We start from the raw sequence: 21,790 nt of genomic DNA on the forward strand, positions 1-21,790 counted from the left end.
TGGCAGCCCACTCCAGTATTCTTGCCTGGAAAATCCCGTGGACTGGTAGGCTACTGTCCACGGGGTCGCAAAGAGTCGGACACAACTGAGCAACTTCACTTTCACTTTCTTTCACTTTCCTCTTGATTTTTGTTTCTCTGTTTTTCCATTCCTGCTATCTTTTGGACTAATTCAGTATCTTTAAGATATTTCAGTGATTCCATTCCAATTATCTACTGGTTTTTTGGCTGTACTTCTGCATCATTTAACAGGGAGTTTAGTGATTACAAAATTCTTTCTAGCTTTCCTCCGTTGTCTTAGTGACTGTTGTGTCATTTCATCTAAAGCAAATAGAGTATTTGTACGTGTATTACATCAACATACACTATATATTTTGCATCAAGTCATGTATATTAATTAAGAAAAAATATTATATTTTACATTTATCCACATGCTTGCCATTCCTGGTGTCCTCCTGCACTTCCTGGAGATGTTTCCCCAGCATCATTTCTGTTCATCCTGAAAAACTCCTCGAGCATTTCCTATGGTGTGGTTCTGCCGGCAGTGAATTCTGCTTGCCTTTATCTGAATGTCTTTACTTTGTCTTTATTCTGAAAGAAAGCTTTCTTTGAAGGTAGGATTGATTTCTTTTTTTTTCTTGCAGCAGTTTAAAGATATTGCTCCTCTTTTTCCTGCCCTAGATTTCTTTCCTGTGTGGCACTTTTTTTTTCAAATGTCAGCTGTCGTTTAAATCATTGTTTTCCTCTGCAATATCATTTTTTCTTTAGCTGCTTTCATGATTTGACTTTTATCTTTTCATCAGTCTGACTACAATGTATATAGGTCAGTTTTTCCTACTGGGAGTACACTGAGCTTCTCTTTAAAAAAAAATATTGAAGTCTAGTTGATTTGTAATGTGTTCATTTCTGCTGTGACTCAGTGACACACATGTATGTATGTATGTATACTGTACATTCTTCTCCATGTTCTTTTATGGTTTATGGACCTTGCTGTCTATCCATCCTGTCTAATAGTCTGCATCTGCTAATCCCAACCTCCCATGCCATCCCTCCCCCAACCCCCTCCCCCTTGGCACCCGCAAGTCTGTTCTCTGTGTTTCTGTTTCATAGATAAGTTCATTTCACCCTGGGTTTCTTGAATCTGTAAAGTTTGGGCAACATTTTGGTCTTTATTTTTCCAAATTCCTTTGTGCCTCAGTCGCCGTCCCCCTCCTTCTTGGAATGTAAATACATGCACATTATACCTTTGTATTGCCCCTCCGATTTCAGAGGTTCTCTCCAATTTTTCTGTGATTTTTTTTCTCTGCACTCTTCAGATTTGATCATCTATTAATCCATCTTCAAGACCACTGATCATCTTTTCCCATTCTGCTCTTTTAGTAATCTGGCAAACTCACTTCGGTTATTATATTTTTAATTAATAGATTTTGTGGATTTTTTAAAAGAGAAGTCATGTTTACCAAAGAAAAAGAGGCAGATAGTAGAGAGTCCCTATGAACCCTGTCTCCCTGTCCTTCTCCTCACCCATTTCCCGCATTATTAACATCTTGGATTAGTGTGGTATACTTGTACAACTGATGAACCAATATTAAACACTCTATTGTATAAATTCTTTTTATAAATTGTTGAATTAAATATGACTTTCATGAAGAATATGGAACGCTAAAAAGCATTTACTGTGTAATTCCAAGGAGGTAAATATCACTTTAAATATCTCGAGGGACTTCCCTGGTGGTCCAGTGGTTAAGAATCTGCCTTGCCACACAATCAGGTATGGTTTTTTACAGTGACATTGTTTAGGAACTCTAAAGGTACTTGCTGTGTTTTAGAAAGTTGTGTCTGACTCTTTGCAACCCTATGAACTATACAGTCCATGGAATTCTCCAGAATACTGGAGTATCCTTTCCCTTCTCCAGAGGATCTTCCCAACCCAGGGATCAGAACCCAGGTCTCCCACATTGCAGGAGGATTCTTTACCAGCTGAGCCACAGGGAAGCCCAGGAATACTGGAGTGGGTAGCCTATCCCTTCTCCAGCAGAGCTGCATTTTGGAGGCCTGAACAAATGAGGAAACTGACTGACTGAGAGCCAATTTCTGACTATTGGAGAAAGGAGTCAATATGGAATAGGGGAAGACTGGGAAGACTTCCTTGAAGTGGAAGGTGTCAGCATTTACACACATATACACAAAGGACTGCTACCCCAGTAACAATGAGAACGACGAGTGGTTTCCCCACTCCAAGGACTCAGGGCTCTGGAGAGTCTGTGGCTGCAGCACACAGTGAGATAAACCCAGGACCCTACTGTGCCAGAAAACGAGGGTTCATACTGAGGGAGAGACATGGGGGAGGAGGGAAGGTTCTCCTAACCGCAGAGAGCCAACTGCTAAGTATAAAAGGGATGATGGCGTAAGAAAGTCATCCTTCGCCATCATCACAGGAATAATTGATTCCAAGAATATTCATGAATGCAAAGACTAGCAGGTGAAGGTTATGATGAGGTGGTAGTTACACAGTCCCAAAGATTTCCCCACAGATTAGTTATTAATTTCAAAGGCAAATGGCAATTCCACAGCTGGAGAAATCTAGTAGTTATCGGTGTATCCAAGTGACCAAAGTCACCATCATTAATGTAACAGATACATTGTGTTTCCTGTTCTACCACGCTGGGAACTATGCATCATTCATAACTCTCACGTGACAAATGTTTAATGTGACTCTAATTATGAGGAGTCAAAGCCCCAGTTAGGAACATCCTACAAAATAACTAGCCTGTGCTCTTCAAAAAGACGAGTTTCATGGAAGGTAAAGAAAGGCTGTGGAACTGATGCAGATTTAAAGCCTAAAGAACATGACAATCAAATGCAGGTTATGACACAGCTTAAGATTACATCCAGAAATAGGGGGAAAATGTGATACATACATACATATATGTGTGTGTGTATGTGTATATATAGGGTAACTGTGGAATCTGAATGAACTGTTGATTAGAAAGTGTTGTAGCAATGTGTGATAGTCTTGTTATGTTTGGTAATTCTTTGGCATTCCTCACCTCAGGTGGGGTCCATATCCCCTCCCCTTGATCCTGGGCAGGGTTTTGTGACTATTTCTACAGACTGACTGACATTGTTACTTCCACGGTCAGATCTGCTTCTGCTGGTTTTTCTCAGCAGACTCTGAGCGCCTTGTCCTGGCCAGTTAGTGATGTGGTCATGCTAGAGAACAGGCAGATCTGTAGACAGGCCAAGGCTCCCTGGGTTCTCAGGCCGCTATTAGATAAATAGGTTTGCTTGTAATCACATTACTCAAAAAGTATACATGAGATTTCTATTTTTCTTCTGAGTGTTTAGAATGAACTAAAATGCTCTAAAACACTTTCATTTCAAAAAAATTAAAAATTTACAATAATGCCCTTAGGTATCTGTGATCTCTATTGTGACGTATATGTATGATATTATATATGATCCAGTTACCCTTAAAAGGAGGGTGTTATGTGAAACATTTCATACAGAACTCTTTGTCTCTGCCCACTCTCCTCAGGATATTCTGCATACCTACTAATGTCACTAACTGAATCTACCTTTTCCCATTTGACGCTGTTATCATATTCCCCCGCGTGGATAAGCCACAGACTGTTCTGTTAGATCCAGCTGATGAATGCAGCGTGTGCTGCTACCAGTGATGCTAACAGTGAACACCCTTCTATGCACATCCATGGCGCAGGTTTATATGCTGTGAGATAAAGCGGTTAACATTCAGCTGGAAGGGATTCTCATTCGGTAATCTTGCTGTCCCAGTTCTACTTGCTTTGGTAAAATGGGTAATGGTCACTGTAAAATAATTTTTCAAAAAGGTAAAGAAAATCCATCGCAGCCTCTGCTGGAGTAAAGCGGGTAGCATATTAGTCAGCACCTCTCCACCTGTCATCTCCGTGCCCATGATCACATCATTAAGTATACACATCCTTTAATGACCTGGACTACACCAGGGAGACTCTCACCTCGTTTTCTCAGGAACATTTCTTCTCCTGTCATCACAACCTGTAACGTATTTTCCATGGCTGTGTATTATTAGAATATATTTATGTCAGTATTTTGTGCCCCCCCCCAACCTTTTAAAATCAGTATAAGCATCTTTATGTACAATTTTCCTTGCATGTTCAGCAGCATCCGACTCTGTGACCCCATCTCCTCTGCCCCTGGGATTTCCCAGGCAAGAATATTGGAGTGGGTTGCCATTTTCTTCTCCAGGAGATCTTCCTGACTCAGGGATTGAACCTGCATCTCCTGTGTCGGCAGGTGGATTCTTGACCTCTGGGCCACCAGAGAGGCCCCTTGAACGAGTGAGACAATCTTCCTTTGTGTAAGCAAATCCCCTACTGCTAGGACTTGCCAGGTCAGAGTATTTTGACGTATATTAACCAGTGAATGTTCACTTTTACTAAGACGTTCAGTCCTTGAACACAGAATGCTGTGTAGATGAAATCTCAAAATCTAAAAGCGTTCTTGTCTACCCCACCCCATTTTTAGGGAAGGAACAACTGGGTGGAACATGGCAAACAATACCCTTGGTTTCTGCCAAACACACTGCCTGAAGAAGTGTGGACGAAGGGTCATGCGCAGAAAAGACACTGTGACCAGGACCTGAATGCAAACAGTGCAAAGAAACCAATTATTAACAATTCAAGTTTACTAAGAAACTCTTTGTCACTAGTGACTACTGTTAACAGTTACAGTAAAGCCCTACCGTAAACAAGTTGGGTACAAAATTTCCAACCATATAAATTGTAATGTTATTAGACTAATACGTCTTTTTCGGTGTATAAAATACAAACTAATGATACTCAATATTACACTGCACACAGTGGGTAATTCTATACATATGACTGAAGCTGGATGGAGGCTGGTGGCCATTCACAAGCCTTGTCCAAATCTGTACTGTTGTCTGTGGCAGTATTAATGTGATTCTCTGTGTGTCGATGAATGTTTCCTGAAATTAATTTTATTAAGGCGACTTGCAGGATTTTTCTTGAGTATGTTGTTACAAATTTAGGGGAGGGGACGGACTAGAATTTTCAAGTATTTGTCCTGATTAGAGGGTTTTTCTCCACTTGGTTCAGTAATCGCCGGGGACCTATGAGAAGCCACACACAGTTCTACACGGTAGAAGACGGCGTGGCGACGAACACCTGCCCTGAGTGCAGGGCACCCTGCAGTTGGCACTGACTGTCTGCACTGTACTTCAGTTAGTCCAAGCCCTGCCCATAAAACCTTCATGTATAAGCCTTCTCTCCTAGGAAAAGGGCAGCGATTCTTCTCGTGTCCCATCTAGAGAGGGCATTCAGGGCTCTGGTGTAACCACGGACCTTATTTATAGAATGCATTCTCTACAAAGAGGTTACCTCCCAGCTGAAGCTTGCAAACACTGCCTTTTCTACAGCTTCTTTCCCACGAGGATGCCTCGGAGCTTCCGAGGCCCACAGGAACCGCCCGTGACCCCTGGGACGGGACTTTTCCAACAGAGATGAAGAGGTGGGCTCTCACTGAGGCCAGTTCCACACCCCCCACCCCTATAGATTCCCTCCCGCGTGGACCCTCTGGTGGTAGACAAGATGCGACCTCTGGCTGAAGCCCTTGCAACATACGTCGCATATGTAGGGCCTCTCCCCCGTGTGGACCCTCTGGTGCGTGTGGAAGTGCGAGGCCTGGCTGAAGCCCTTGCCACACTGCTGGCACGTGTAGGGTTTCTCCCCCGTGTGCACCCGCTGGTGAGCGCTGAGCCCCGCGCTCCAGCTGAACGCCTTCCCGCACTCCTCGCACTTGAAGGGCTTCTCGCCCGTGTGGATTATCTGATGGACTTGAAGGTTCGACCTCTGGCTGAAGGCCTTGCCGCAGGTGCCGCACTTAAAGGGTTTCTCCCCGGTGTGGACTCTCTGATGCGCCTGCAGGTGCGAGGCCTGGCTGAACCGCTTCGGACACGCAGCGCACTTGAACGGCTTCTCCCCGGTGTGGACGCTCTGGTGGGCCTGGAGGTTGGAGGCCTGGCTGAAGCCCTTGCCGCACTCCTCGCACTTGTAGGGCTTCTCGCCCGTGTGCACGCGCTGGTGGTTGTGGAGGTTCAGGCTCCAGTTGAAGCGCTTGCCGCACACCTCGCACTTGTAGGGCTTCTCCCCGGTGTGCACGCGCTGGTGGGCCTGGAAGTAGGAGCTCTGGCTGAAGCCCTTCCCGCACTCGCTGCAGCGGAAGGGCTTCTCGCCCGTGTGTACCCGCTGGTGGCTCTGGAAGCTGGAGGCGGAGCTGAAGCCCTTGCCGCACTCCTGGCACTTGTAGGGCTTCTCGCCCGTGTGCACGCGCCGGTGGCTGTGCAGGTTGAAGCTCAGGCTGAAGCGCTTGCCGCACTCCTCGCACTTGTAGGGCTTCTCCTCCGTGTGCACCCGCTGGTGTGTGTGAAGGTTGGAGCTGCAGCTGAAGCGCTTGCCGCAGTCCGCGCACCTGTAGGGCTTCTCGCCAGTGTGGATCCTCTCGTGGGCCTGCAGGTGGGACCTCTGCGTGAAGCCCTTGCCGCACGCCGCGCACTTGTAGGGCTTCTCGCCGGTGTGGACCCTGCAGTGGATGTTGAGGTCGGTGCTCCGGCTGAAGCCCTTGCCGCAGCTCTCGCAGCGGTACGGCTTCTCCCCGGTGTGAATGGGCAGGTGGGCGTACAGGTGGGACGTCTGGTTGAAGCTCTTCCCACACTCGTGGCACGAGTAGGGCTTCTCCCCGGTGTGGACTCGCTGGTGGGTCTGCAGGTTGGAGCTCTGGCTGAAGCCCTTCCCGCACTCCCGGCACCAGTAGCGCTTCGTCCCCGGGAGGGCGCCCAGCGGAGTGGGGTGCGCTGAGCCGTGACCTGGGTCCTTCTTGGGCGTCCTGTGGGTCGGGGACTTCCCGCCCAAGTGTAGCAGCTGATGAAGTTCCAGGCTGGCACGGTCACCGAGTCCTCTCTCATCCTCATTGCACGGGTAGGCTTTCAGTCCAGCCTCAAGGATGCTTCGCTGGGCTAGTGGTGATGCCTTGAGGAGGTCTTTACCACACTCTCTGATGCCCTGAGCCTTCTCTCTTTGGGGCACCGTGTGGTCATCGTGGTGGAGGGAGATACGTGGGAAAAAGTCAACACATGGAGCAAACATACAGATTTTGTTCTTCATGGAAGTCAGCTGACAACCCCTCTGGTAATTCTGTGTCTCGCTCAGACAGAGTTTACTCCAGGAATTCGGAGCTCTCCCAGCTGGAAATTCTTGATTTTCAATAATATTAGAATGATCCTCTATAAGAGTCACGAAACAGCTGCCTTCCATGGAAGCCTGAGTGGACACTCCTGCAGGGGAATTATGTTGTTTGAGGGACTGAGAACTCATCTCTTGAGTATTTATCACAGAGTCTTGGCTTCTGGTTGATTTGCTCACAACGTGTCTCCTGATTTGCCAGCATGAAAGCTCTGCCCGTGAAAGGCCCCTCACTCCTGTGTCCTGAACAGTTCCCATCTCGTGATTCCAGCCCCCTGAAAGGGAAAGAATAAGGAATTAAGGCAGGAGAGCATGGCATCACCAAGATGGTGGGCCAGGCAGCGCCAAGCCCTTGCTCCCGCCGTGGAAACATTCAGTGAGCCACTGGAGACTAGGGAAAATGCCTTCATCAGAGTTCCGAAAAACAAAGGTCTACAGAAACCAAGAGAACATCAATGAACAAAAAGCCAAATTTAAAAAAGTATGGCAGGGGAGTAGGAAAAAAAATTTTTTTTTAAATGTGCTATTTGGGATCAGTTGAGAGTGCGGTGTGCCTTGGTGGATGCAGACGAGGAAGAGACAGAGGGTCCGGACTGAAAAACAGCTGCTAGAAGCCAAGACAGACACGGAAGGGTGACACCAACACACGTGATTTACCCAAAGGAATAAGAGGAGGACAAAGATGAATAAAACAGAGGAGCACCCCGCCCCCAACAGAAGTGATTGTTAGTATGCCTGATTCAGTAACCATATTGTGTGGACGCGGACTCCCCTAAAATCTCTACCCGCATTCGGGCAGAAGGAAGCAAGAGGCATACAGATTGGGGAGGAAAGCAAAGGAATGTATTTGCAAAGGTTATGAATCTACGTAAAGAAAAGTCTTTAGGAATATACAAAAATGCGTTTAGAGTAGGCGAGCAGAGGCGCGTCGCAGGCTACAAGAGGGCATGAAAATCTGGGGCGCTCTTTCTGCTCCCTTCTGAGGTCTGCGTCAGAAGTTTTCTCTGTTTTCACTTTAACAAAACTTTTGCTGCACAAGCAAAAAAAGTTATACAAAAATATGTTCAGATGTAACAGAAGTAATTGGAAAATGGAATTAACTCCATTTATATAGCATCAAAAAAACCACTTCTGAAAAAGCGGACATACAATTCCTATACACTATGTGCTATGAAGGTGAGCTGTGATTTATAACATGTTTCACTGTCTTCCATGGTTCCCGGCTCACGGCTCCTGAGGGGAAAGAGCAATGGGAGTGTGTCTTTTGTTCTAATATTTGTTTTTTTTACTTTGTTCTAATATTTTGGTCTCTGTTCCTGAAATGGCTTCAGAGCCCTAAGGGTGAAACGGGTGTCTTATTGTTCATAACAAGCCCGGGGTGCTTCATGAATTGATGAATAAGTCCATTAGATCTTCATATTTACTCCGTTGAATTCTGTCTCGTATAAGATCAGTAGCAGCAACAAGATCCCCAAGCAGAACATCCGAGGGTGTTCTGGGTCAAGAAGAAACACAGGCACGGCGTCCGGAGAACCATTCTGAGTTCACTATCGTTCTCGCCGTTTCTGGGGACTGGTGGTACATGTTGCAAGTGTTCCTGAAATTGTGTTTGTGTGTCCTGAAATGTTATAAACATGAAATGTTATAAACATTGTCTGTCATCAGAACTGAGGCTCAGACCGAAAGGACTGAACCCGAGCCTCAGGGAAGCGCCCTCGCTGACTTTTACTCGAAGGCAGCGGCAGCATCTGCACAGTGTGGTGTGTGTGGATGAAGTCCACGCCGCTTTTGTAGAGAGCGACCCCTCAATGCCAGTCTTCTGCCACCCTGACGTCCTTGTCACCTGGCAACAGCCAGCTCCTGAATCAGACTGAGATGCATGAACAATGGCTGTAAATTCAAGGGATAGTCATGTCTCCAGGGAAAACCCCAGCTGGCTGCCTGGCCTCTCCAGCTCCCTGGGAAACCCCACTGTTGGTGTCTGCATTCTTTCACTCGCCAGAGTGCGGTTAAGAAAAACTCTTAAAGTGCGTGTAAGTCAAAACTCTCTGTACAGCCTGGTGACTACAGTTGTAATACTGTACTGCGTATTTGAAAGTCTCTGAGAGGCGACTTAAGACAGGAGACCTTAAAAGTTTTCATCACAAGAAAAAAAAGTTCTATGTGGTGATGGATGTTAACTAGACTCAATCATTTTGTCATGTATACAAATGTTGATTCATTATGTTGTACATCTGAAATTAATGTTAATTACCTCAATTTAAAAAAATTTAAAAGAAAAAGTAAAACCATCTTTGTCCCTAGAGGCCTCAGACCTGCTCTTTGCGGATCCTCTGAATACTCGGCAGCAGCGGGGATTCATTCAAGGGCCCCTTACTGTGGGTCTCTAAGCGGGACGTCTTCCAGGTGGTACAGCCTTTCCCGGCCACAAGACCAGAGCCCTCATGGCGCAAAGAAACTGCTAGGGACTGTTTCCTGCTTGGGGTGCACCTTCCAGTCTCCAGTGATCGAGGCATCCACATCAACTGGGCAAATCGCATGAAAACCCTATGAACTTCTTGGGAGGATCGCTGCCCTGTTGACCTCAATCATCAGGCAAGGTTGAAAGAATTAATGGAAAAACAAATTCAAGCAGAATTAAGTGTTAATTATGGGATGACAGAGGCTGGGGAGGATGCTCTGATGTTTGTTTTTCCAGATTTAGAGAGACCTTTTCTCTTAGGTTACCTATGACTTGCAGCAATCTGGTAAAATATACTTTTGTTAGCAAAGATGAGACATCTCCTTTAAAAAAAAACTTATTTCTTTGGTTGCACCAGGTTTTCTTTGCAGCTTGTGAGCTCTTTCTTGCAGCATGTGGGATCTCGTTCCCTGATCAGGGATTGAACTCAGGCCCCCGGCATGGACAGCAGAGTCTTAGCCATTGGACATCTGGCCCCAAGACATCTATTTTTTATCCTTAACTGATCCTTCCAGAATTCAGGCAGTCTCAGTGACTATCCTTATTTTCCAGACAGTATATCTGTTCACATAAATTCAGTAAGAATCTGTTCTCCTTGTGACAGGACACAAATTGAAACACCATTGTTTACCCAGGCTTGGCTGGAATATCTATTTGAGAGACGGGTGTAGACTTGGATGTGCCCACACAGCTTCAAGGCACTGCTTGGAGCAGCTGAGCTGGTACCTGGCTTTCAGGCTTCCAGGAAAGCAATCTTAGAAAAGATTTAATGTGATCAGTCACCTTTCCTGCTGTGCTTAGATAAACAATCAGGCCAAGTTTAACACAAACAAATGAGCTTTACTGCAATCATCTTTGGTTAAAGAAAAAAGGGTGGGGAGTAATTATAAAGAAAAAAAAATGGTTTTACCTTGGTGGCTATTAGATTCTACTCCTGCTAATTGTCTTGGAGCTCTTTTCACTTATCTGTAAACTGGCCTGGATCCTGAATTTGAAAGTTTCCTCAAATATCTAACTCTGACTCAAATTAACGCTTCCAATTTTCTCCCACCTTCTGATTTGGAATCAGGAAGAAGAAAAGCAGCCCTCAAGCCCCTTCAGAAAGGGCCTCACCAAGCGCGCTTGTCCACTGATGCTTCGGGGCAACTAGAAGGTACGCTGGGGACCTTCCGACCACAGTGATACAGGCTTGAGGCAGCTGACACCAAGGTAGACAACTGCCTCAGCCCGAGATGCCGGATCCAGGCTGTAAGTAAGCATGAATCCTGTTCTTTACTCCGGCGTTGTGATTATACCCTCACTTGCATCCCCCAGGCCACAGCTAAGGCGGTAATGCCTGGAATTCAGAATAGATTTTCTCCTAGCCTTAAATTAAAGTTAACAGACCCCTGGTCTGAATGATAAACAGATACCAGTTCTTACAAATGAATCCACCATCAGTGCCATCTTCACAGCAGTCTATGCCCTGACAAGGCTCCTCTTTCTCTGGGGTGATTATGCTTCTCCTCGGGCCTGTGGATGCCTCCATGGGGGCACACAGCTGGGTAATGCCAGTCAGTTACATAACCATGCCCCCGACCTGCTCTAGAAAGGGCCTACCGGGAGGCTTTTCCTGATTCAGAATCCGCGTCCTTGGGCAGGGCCCTACTTCCCTGATTAAGAGTAGATATAAGTGAGGCTGTGACCAGAAACCTTAATTCTTGAAGAGACTGCAGGTTCTGTTGCTATGACACTAGCTGCCCAGAGAAATATGTGGACCTTCTGGTCAAGGCTGCTGCCAATAGGATTGTTGTGTAGTTGCTTAATCGTGTCCGACTCTTTGCGACCCCATGGACTGTAGCCCGCTAGGCTCCTCTGTCCATGGGATTTCCCAGGCAAGAATACTGGAGTGGGTTGCCATTTCCTCTTCCAGGGGATCGTCCCGACCCAAGAACTGAACCCGCATCTCCTGTTCAGCAGGCAGATTCTTTACCACTGAGCCACCCGAGAAGCCTGCCTGTCAGGACAGCCCTTGATTATCTTCCGGCTGAGTGAGGTGGTGTCTGCCCGTGGCCAGCACCACTCGCTGCACCTGGGTTAACACTTTCGGAGAAGCAGAAATGCAGGTACAGAAGGTCACTAAGGAGGCCACCTGGCTTAAGATGACTCCATGCCATACACACAAAATCCTAAAGATGCTACCAGAAAACTACTAGAGTTCGTCAATGAATTCGGTAAAGCTGCAGGAGACAAAATTAATGCAACAAATCTCTTGCATTCCTACTACACTAACAACAAAAGACCGGAAAGAGGAATTCCCATTTACCACTGCATCAAAAAGAATAGAATACCTAGAAATGAAAAACGTAAGGAGGAAACAGATCTGTACTCTGAAAACTGTAAGACACTGATGAAAGAAATCAAACAGAAGACACGATGATGGAAATTCTCTGGTGGGGTTTAAAAAAAAAAAGATGGGTGTTAAAACTGAACTCATTTTTATCATGTAAACCCTCAGGCTGGTGCTTTTGTATATGATTATCTTAATCATGTTCACGATTTTAGAATTAACTAATTTTCTGGGTTCTGCATTTGAGATTCTTCCACTTCTTCAGTAGATGCTGCACTTGCCAGAAGATGGCAACAGGCAGCTTAGGGGTCCATGGGAGTGCTAACAGGCTTTATGTCAGTGCCTCTACTAAGAGCTAACAGGCTTTAAGCCTTGACTCACCCACTGACAAGCTATGTGACATTTTCTAAGGCATAAGTTTCACCCCATAAAAAACAGATAACCACCCAGGTGGTCAGGACTATTCCAAGGATTGACTGCATAAGGTGCTTTTTTTTCTTGTAGCACTGCGAGGTTCGTGGGATCTTAGTTCCCGGGCCAGGGAATGAACTGGGCCCTTGGCAGTGAAAGCATGCAGTCCTAACTAGTGGACCACCAGGGAATTCACAAGGTGCTTCTTATAATACTAAAGACAAGAGTAACACCAAATTACGCAAATTAAACTTAGAATGGCAGAAGGTTCATTTCTGTAATTTCTTCTCTGTTCCTACACAGACCCTCCCTGTTGACCCAGCTGCAAAATCTAACTTCTATAAATGTCACATTGAAATGTAGAAAACATCACTGAGGCCATGTAATTGTTTAAGTACCGGAAAGAGGGGCAGAGAGGGTAAGATGACTGGCTGCCTGGCTGGGAATATGGATTCCACACAGAAAAAACTGCTAAAACCAATAAGTGAATTCAGCAAAGCAGCAAGGTATGATGTTAACATACCTTCTAGCCACTGTAGAAAACAGAATGGAAGAATGTGTGTATATATATCTCAATCACTTTGTTTACAACAGAAAATACAACATTGTGACTCTACACTGCAATTAAAAAAACCCAAATTAGTTGCATTTCTATCCTCAATGAACAATTTGAAAACAAAGAAAAAAATTCCATTTATAATAGTGTCAAAAAGAATAAAGGACTTAGGAATGAACCAAGGAGGTGAAAGGCTCGTACACTGAAAGCTACAAAATGCTGGTCCACAGATGGGGAGATTTAATACTGCTTTGCCAGAGCTACCCAGAGGGATCGACAGATTCAACGCAATCCTTGTCAAAACTCCCAACGCCGAAATAGGAAAATTCATCCGAAAACTCATACAGAATCTCGGGATTCCGCTGGTGGTCCAGTGGTTAAGACCCTCTGCTTCCACTGCAGGAAGCTCGGGTTCCATCCCTGGTCAGGAAACCAAGACCCCACATGCTGCACAGCGCAGCCAAAAAAAAAAAAAACCCCATGAATTAAAAGTAAAAGGAGTGGCCAGGGAAGGCCGTGGGTGAGACAACTCAGCAGAGGATGGCGGGTCGGAGGTTTGCGGGCTAGCAGCCTTCCAGCCAGAGGAAAGGGTCCTCGTGTAGAAACATAAACCTCGGATGTGAGAACAGAGGACGTGGGAGGGGTGCGACGGGAGGGGAGCACAGGACGGCTTGGCTGGGCCAGCCGGCCCTTAAACACATCGGCCTGTGTTCTGAGTGGAGTGGGGGCCGGAGCGCGGGACTGTGAGGTGCCTGCGCGTTTCAAAGGGCCTCTCTGGCTGCTGCGTGGAGAAGACACAGATGCTCCAGACAGACGCCGGGTACTGGCCCAGCCTCGCGGTGCTCACCTGAACACACTCCTCTCTGGGGCTGGATCTCTGTCGTCCAGAACTTCTCCTCTCTCTCCAACTGGGATATCATGTCTGGCTTGGAGGACTGGTGCCCTGAGAAAAAAGAGGAGGAAAAAAGTACTGAACAGTTCTGGTTCCAATCCCATGATGAACATTTTCCATCAGACCACTGTGAGAAATACATACCGTCTCCTCAGTGACTACCCCACATAACCCTCTGAAATAAAGCCAGCACGGCCTGGGCCTCGTGGCCATCACATCCTTGGTAGACTCACTCCTTACCGCAAGCACCGCAGTTACTGCTGCAACGCGCACCATTCTGGCCGAGGGGCTCTGATGGTGCTACTTTATTCTACGTTACTGTAAGAATGCTAACGCAATTTACTAATTTCATGATGCACCAATGGATCAGGACCCACAAGTTTACAAAACATATAATAGGAAAGGGTTTTTTGTGGGTGTTTTTTTTTTTTTTTTTTTTTGGCTGCAAGGCATGTAGGATCTTAGCTCCCCAACCAGGGATCGAACCCGCACCCCTTCATTGGAAGGCAAATTCTTAACCACTGGACCACCTGGGGAAGTTTCAAGGAGAGGGTTAAATTTGGGATTTAAAAAAAGCAAGCTATAATATGAAATAAGGAGCCAGGTGCAGTCAAGCTCGACTGTTCACACAATTCATTTACAAAAGACTAATGTTTACCTTGGAACAAAGACCAGGAACATTTTGTCTCTGTGTTTTCCAAAGGGACTGGAAAACTGGTCTCTGAGGAGTCCCAAAGTCTTGAAGTAGCAGGCAGAGGGCCAGGGACATTACTAAACATTCTAAAATGCTCAGGACAGTCTCCACGACAGATCACCTGGCCCCAAAAGTCCGTAGTGCCAACGTAGGGAACCCTACGGGGGTGATGCCAAGTCACAGGGCGCCATCCTCACCCACGGACAGCAGGTTCCGGAAGTTCTCCAGCATCACGTCTCGGTACAGCTTCCTCTGGGCCAAGTCCAGCAGCCCCAGCTCCTCCTCGGTGAAGGTCACAGCCACATCCTTGAAGGTCAATGCCTCCTACGACACCAAACACATGTAGCCTCAGTCCTACGACCTTTGAGGGAAGGGCAGCACGGAGACGGTGGAGGAGACACGTGGGAAGCTGTTCCAGATTCTAAGTGACCTGAACCTCCTTTTAGGAGACGGTCTCCTCTTCCCCTTCCACAGTCACACTAGAGACGCGGGGGTAGTAGGGGGATGCTGGAGGAAGGAACGAAAAGGAAAACTTCTAAAACCTTCCGTGCACGCAACACGGCACCCTTTGTATAGTTGCGTCTCTAGAATTGTCATCCTTCAATCATGGTATATATATGCATTTTACAACTTGAAAGTGCCACATTTTGTAGGAAATGTTGAGTTCATTGGCTCCCAATAATATTTAACAGTGCCCATCTCCTTCTCTGAGGGGGTGGTACCACAGTTTTGTCAATGCCTGCCCATCTAACCAGCCTTCAGTACCCCGGGTGGAGGCAGGCATATAGTTCATTCTGTCTCAGGAGCGTGGGTATCAGTGCAGCAGCATTCAGTGCCGAGGGGAAGAACACAGGTTTTGGAGACTGAGTGCTTCAGTTCACACTCTATGGCTCCACTTCTAACTTTCCGGTCTTGGACAAGTCACCTAACTTTTCAATCCCTCAATCTCCTCATCTGCACAAAAGAACATCATCAGGGAACTTCCTCAGTGGTCCAGGGGCTAAGTCAGAACTCCCAATAGAGGGGGCCCAGGTTCAATCCCTGGTCAGGGAACTAGATCCCACATGCTGCAACTAAGACCCAATGCTGCCAGATAAATAATTACTTTTTTTTTTTTTTTTTTTTTTAAGGCAACTCACCATAGGGTACTTGAAGGGATTAAATGAGAATATGCAAAAGATTTAGGATAGTATCTGACACGTGTCATTAAATAAGTACTCAACAAATGTCAGCCACCACTATTCCTATCATCATTATTTGTGTCTGCCTGGCACTTTGCACAAGTGAAAAATACATTTAATCATTCCAAACAAATGATACAAAAATTTAAGAATATTGAAGATGCTGCAAAAACAAACAATCATATTTTCATAAGGATCTCAGCCAACCTGTCTGGTTATTTCCTTAGGTTAAGTTCCAAGAAATGGCAACTGCACTACCAAAAAATATGCACCTCTGGGGACTTCCCTGGTGGCCCAGGGGTTAAGAATCACCTGCCAAATGCAATACTCTAAAGCAATTATCCTTCAGTTAAAAAAGAAAAAAGAATCCACCCGCCAAGGTAGGGGACAGGAGTTCCATCGCTGGTCCGAGAGGATCCCACATGCTTCTGGGCAACTAAGCCCGGGCACCACAACTACTGAGCCCACGTGCCCACAGCCCCTGCGCTGCAACAAGAGAGGTCACCGCAGTGAGAAGCCTGTGCAGCCCTCGCTCTCCGCAGCTAGAGAAAGCCCGCACGCAGCAAAGACCCAGCGCAGCAAAGGCCAGTAGATAAGGTAACATACCACAGGGCCGCAAAGACGCAGACATGACTGAGCGACTGAGCACAGCACAAAATGTTTTTTAAAAAAGAATCTGCCTGCCAATGCAGGGGACCCAGTTTCGATTCTTGTTCCAGGAAGATTCCACATGCGGCGGGGCACCTGGGCCCTTGCACCAGAGGCCATGCTCCACAAGAGAAGCCACAGCACTGAGAAGCCTGTTCACCGCCTGCAGGCAGCTCCAAAAGAGAGTTAGCGGAGCCATAGATAAACAAGTGAGACTGTTTCCCTAAAGGCTTCGCTCATCTCTGCATTTGTTCCGACTGGAGTGCTCAGCACTGATGTATTAAACAACTAGTTGGCCCATCGGGCAAAGAAGAGACAGGCACTAAGAAAAGGCAGGACGTGAGCGGAGTGGTATTTTTGGAGTCCTCCAGCCACTGGCCCTGCCAGGTGTCTACACAACTCAGCCTCAGGGCCCAGAATAGAGCAGTCTCTTCTCCTGGCTCTCTCCATTTACCCTCATCCAACTCCTGAAAAGACCTAGCCCGGGCAATAGAAACTCTAGTGTCAGCTGGGGACTGAGCGGATTTTAATAGGAAACTGAAAGCTCACACATCTGTTTGTTAAACTGCAGCTGTATCTTTATACAGGGCATCTATGGTAAAGAACCCACCTGCCAACGCAGGAGAATCGGGTTCAATCCCTGGGTCGGGAAGATCCTCTGGAAAAGAAAATGGCAACCTACTCCGGTATTCTTGCCTGGAAAAATTCATGGACAGAGGAGCCTGGGGGGCTACAGTCCAGGGGTCGCAAAGAGTCGGACGCAACTGAGCACACACACATATCCTTACACAGTTGCTCCACAGAGTAAATGCCTGGTAAGTCCCTCCTGCTACTAGACTTTCCAAACTCAAGTGTGTCCCTCTAAGATATCACACGGCAATGAATAAAACAGACACTTAACTATAGTACGTACATATGTAACTTAGAATTACAGAATCTAGTTCTTGGAACTTCCTTGGTGGTTCAGTGGCTAAGACTCCACACTCCCAATGCACGGGGCCGGGGTTTGATCCCTGGTCAGGGAATTAGATCCCACATGCTGCAGCTAAGACCCAGCACAGCCAAATAGATAGATTACTCAAAGGAGGAAAAAAAAAAAAGCTCTAGTTCCTTTTGTCTGAAAACAAAACTATTTTCTCCGAGTTCAGTATCAGTTGGATCCTGTTACACCAAACCATGTTTTAGACATTTGAGCCACAAAACGTGAGGTTCCCCATGAGAAAAATGAGCTCTGAAAATTTTAGAAAGAAAATGGCAGAGCACCCAGAATTCCTGTTTGGGAAGAAAGGTTATATGTAGGAAAACGGTCACTGCAAACATTCTGAAATGGTAAAATTCATTGTTGTTGTTCAGTTGCTAAGTCGTGTCCAGCTCTTTGCAACCCCATGGACTGCTGCCTGCCAGGCTCCTCTGTCCATGGGATTCTCCAGGCAAGAATACTGGGGTGAGTTGCTGTTTCCTTCTCCAGGGGATCTTCCCAACCCAAGAGTCAGACCCAAGCCTCCTGCCTTACATGTGGGTTCTTTATCACTGAGTCACCAGGGAAGCCCAGTAAAATTCATTAGCCACATAAATATGGACAACAGGGTAAAATATCAGGTAAATTATGGAAAGCGACGTGACCATTTAAGTTGCAGGTGCTATACAATCAAATTTTAAAAATCCAAAACGGTACTGAAACTATAATCACGAAACTATACATGTAAATACAAATGAAAAGGAATGTGGGAAGATGAAAACTGACTTGTAAACAGGCTTATAATGTGGGAGCTATTTTTTATTTTTTTTTAATATTAATTTTGGGGACATCTCTCTCTAGTGCTCCAGTGGTTAAGAATCTACCTTGCAATGAAAGGGACTCCAGTTTGATCCCTGGTGGGGGAACTAAAATCCCACATATCGTGGTGCAAATAGTTAGGCCCATGGGTCACAAGTACTGAAGCCTGGGAGCCACAACTAGAGACTGTCCTGCAACAAAATATCCCACGTGATGCAACCACGACCTGATGCAGCCAAATAGGTATTTTTTTTTTTTAATATTTTCACACCATTATTTGGGAATAAAAAGCAAGGGCCCATCACACAGTTCCTCAGGTGCCTTTGGTTCCTTCTTACCTTTCCTGAGCAGGAGAAAAACATGTCCAGTCTTTGTGAAATGAGATGTCATTTTAGGAAACAGAAAGGCATATCCAACTTACCTGGAGTTTGGTCATTTTTTTCTCCCTCTTCCTTCTGGGGAAAGGCCGAGTTCTGGGAAGGCAAAACTGGGGAAGGGAAAGAAAGCCACGGTGAGACAGCTGCCGGGATGGCTGGTGCACGTGGGGCTAAATGTGATCAGGAAGAGGGTCCCTTTCTCTCGGCAATTGCAGTGACGACATAACCCCGTGAGAACCGAGCTGGATACCAGCTCCCCTGGGCCCCCTTGGCCAGCTGCCTGAGTTCATGAACAATCCGGAAACAGCCCTACCCTAAGTGTTTCTTATAAGCTCCCAGGGTATTCCTGAGGCTGGCTGTCAGAGGAAATGAGGCAGCACCAACAACTTAATGGGGCCAAAATGCCGGGATCCAAGCCTTTCTGCTTGTTCTCTACTTACTAGTCGCATAAACCTTGAGCAGGCTGTTAATCTCTCTGTACCTCAATCCAGTCTGCTTGCAAACAAATGGACACAACAGTGCCCTAACTCCCTGTTTCCTGCAGCTTCCGACAAGGAGGTCCTCTTAAGACTCATAAAACTTCCTTTGTGAATCTGCTTCACAGAAGATGGATCTTAGGAAACAGACTTCACAGATGATGGCTCTTGAGTTTCCCTCACTTTCAGAAAAAAGTCTGATTCGGACAAGTGGTCTCACAGGTGATTTGTGCTGTTGTTAATGAAGGTTAAATGGTCAAGGAATTTTCCTCTTTAATAAGCTTAACTACTTGCATGTGTTGTTAAGCTGGAGGCCCTCAACTAAGCTTATAGAATATGCATGAAGGTAAACAATGACTAATAAAAACCTAAGATTAAGAAATCATGTTTTATTTAAATTAATGACACAGGGTTGTTACACAATGCTAGGCATTTTTTTCAATTAAGGCTGGCTGGGCTGCAGGCACTGCGCTAAGCTGTGAGCAGGATCATTTTGAAATGAAGCTGTGGTCCCTCCCCCACGTAGTCTCAGCCTGCCTTTTGTCTGTGGAAAAACTTTAGTCAAAGAATACATTTAATCAGAGAAGTGAGAAGATGCAGAAAAAAAGGGAAAACAGTCCAAGGAGACCAATGGTAATAGTTTGGTCATTAAGCACAGTCAAGGTCCTTTAGCTCCTTCTCAGCGGCTATAGATAACATTCTGAGCCGTATCCTGTGAGCTGTCTTCTAGCTACTGAAACCTCCACCAGGTGGGACGAGTTAACTACATGATGACCAGACTGGCCATGACGTAAGCTGCCATCCCAAGAACTGGCCTCAAAGAAATGGGAACAAGCCAACCCTGGAACTGAAGGTTCAGTTCAGTTCAGTCGCTCAGTCGTGTCCGACTCTCTGCGACCCCATGAATCGCAGCACGCCAGGCCTCCCTGACCATCACCAACTCCCGGAGTTCACTCAGACTCACGTCCATCGAGTCAGTGATGCCATCCAGCCACCTCATCCTGGGTCGTCCCCTTCTCCTCCTGCCCCCAATCCCTCCCAGCATCAGGGTCTTTTCCAGTGAGTCAACTCTTCGCATGAGGTGGCCAAAGTCCTGGGGAACTGAAGATCAGCTGTACCTAAACCAACTAAGATGATGGTGGTCAGACCACTGATGACCAGTTTCAAGATGACTCACAGCTGCCTGTGCTGTTACTGCAGGTGGTCCCCTCCTCCCTCTGTCTATAAAAGCTCTTGCCCACTGACTGAGGGTGGGGGTACTCAGTCTTCCGACAGGTGTTCCCCTCCTTGTCAGCATCCAAAATAAAGCAAACTTTCCTTTCCACCAACCTGGTCTCTGTACCCGCTTTTGAGAAACAGCCAGACTCCGCTGTTGTTATAATTTCTCTGTCTGGGCTAAACCACAGAGGACTTTTCCCTGAATCCAGCTGAAAACAACTTTCCTTCCTAAACAAGTGTCCAGAAAGAGTCCAGGAATCCAGGACCAAACCCTCGGTCAGTGACGCGGGAAAGGACAACGGGGCTGCAGCTGGAGCTCCGACCCTATCCCGGCTCGCAGGAACTTCGCAAACAACAGGGCGCCTGAGTGTTTAGTGGACTTTATGGTAACATCCAACATCTTACCGTACTCAGCACTGTTATTAATCTTTTCAAATATAATCTCAATCCTCAAAAGACCACCACTGCGAAGGAACTAACCCGAGGAAATACGCAGAGAGATTAAACAAGCCGCTTAATAATTTGCCCAAGAAAGCGACAGAGCTGGCCCCTGGTTCCCCAGGAGGGCTGGGGGAGCAGAGAGCGCGGGAGACCCTCAAACTCGACGCAGGACGCGAGCCCGCCTGCAACTCTCGACTCCAGGGGAGCGCCGCGGCCCCCTCCCGCTCCCCGCCGATCGCCGAGGATTCCCTGCCCCAGGAGCGAGGAGCGAGGACCGGGTCTCTGCTGGCCCCACACGGCCGGCAAGGATTGCAGGGCCGCTGGGTTAACTCACCTCCCGGGAAGCAATCTCGGCCCCAACCTGGCCTTCCCAAAGCGGAAGTGCCTTGGGCTACACACAGCTCCCCGACTACACTTCCCAGAATCCCCACGAAGCGTCTCAGATTTCACGCAACTCCTGGACTACATTTCCTAGAATGAAGTTCGCCCCTGCTTCCCACCAGCTGTCTCGGGTTTTGACTATAGAGGGTTTGGATTTCAAGTCGCAGGTGCTGGACCTGTCAAATTCCTTTCTGTTTTATTCAGTTCTTAAAACTCACGAGAAAATAATGCAAGCAGGTAGATTTTTGAATAACTGTAAATGCGATTTAAAAAAATGCGGCAGTATAAGAGAGAAAAGCGAAGCTTGCGCTACGAAAATAAATTAAAAAACAATTTTTTTAGGGAAGACAAAAGGTAGACTAAGAAATGGGAAATATAAAAGTAACCTAGGCTGGGCTGCCTAACACAGAACTTATGGAACACCGGATTTCTCACTTGCTTCGAATTCCGGCTCCCCAAATATCAGCAACAAAATTTGTTAATGAGACAAAAACGTAGTTTATTGCTTACCGCGGTAAGGGAGAACGCCTGCAGTGTAGACCTTCAGCACCTTGACAGTGTGCACAGAGCCCGGAAGACAAGTGTGGAATTTACTGATAATTGGAAGTTCGATTTAAGGCGGGTTTTTCAGTGCAGAAGAGGAATGGGATTGCTTGACGGTCATGATGCTGTAGTCCAGGACTGGTGGGA

The 21,790-nt window shown here is 46.6% G+C and overlaps 1 protein-coding gene across 1 annotated transcript; it reads right to left on the reverse strand.

Moving 5' to 3' along the window:
- On the reverse strand, positions 4,669-21,130 carry ZNF235 (zinc finger protein 235). Its single transcript, XM_018062543.1, has 5 exons — positions 21,054-21,130; positions 18,629-18,694; positions 14,799-14,925; positions 13,863-13,958; positions 4,669-7,533 (listed from the first exon to the last, which is right to left on the reverse strand). The coding sequence occupies exons 2-5, from the start codon at positions 18,641-18,643 to the stop codon at positions 5,567-5,569; spliced, it is 2,205 nt and encodes a 734-aa protein (XP_017918032.1). The 5' UTR covers positions 18,644-18,694; positions 21,054-21,130; the 3' UTR covers positions 4,669-5,566.

Source organism: Capra hircus, chromosome 18, assembly GCF_001704415.2.
Source record: "Capra hircus breed San Clemente chromosome 18, ASM170441v1, whole genome shotgun sequence".
Classification (NCBI taxonomy): domain Eukaryota; kingdom Metazoa; phylum Chordata; class Mammalia; order Artiodactyla; family Bovidae; genus Capra; species Capra hircus.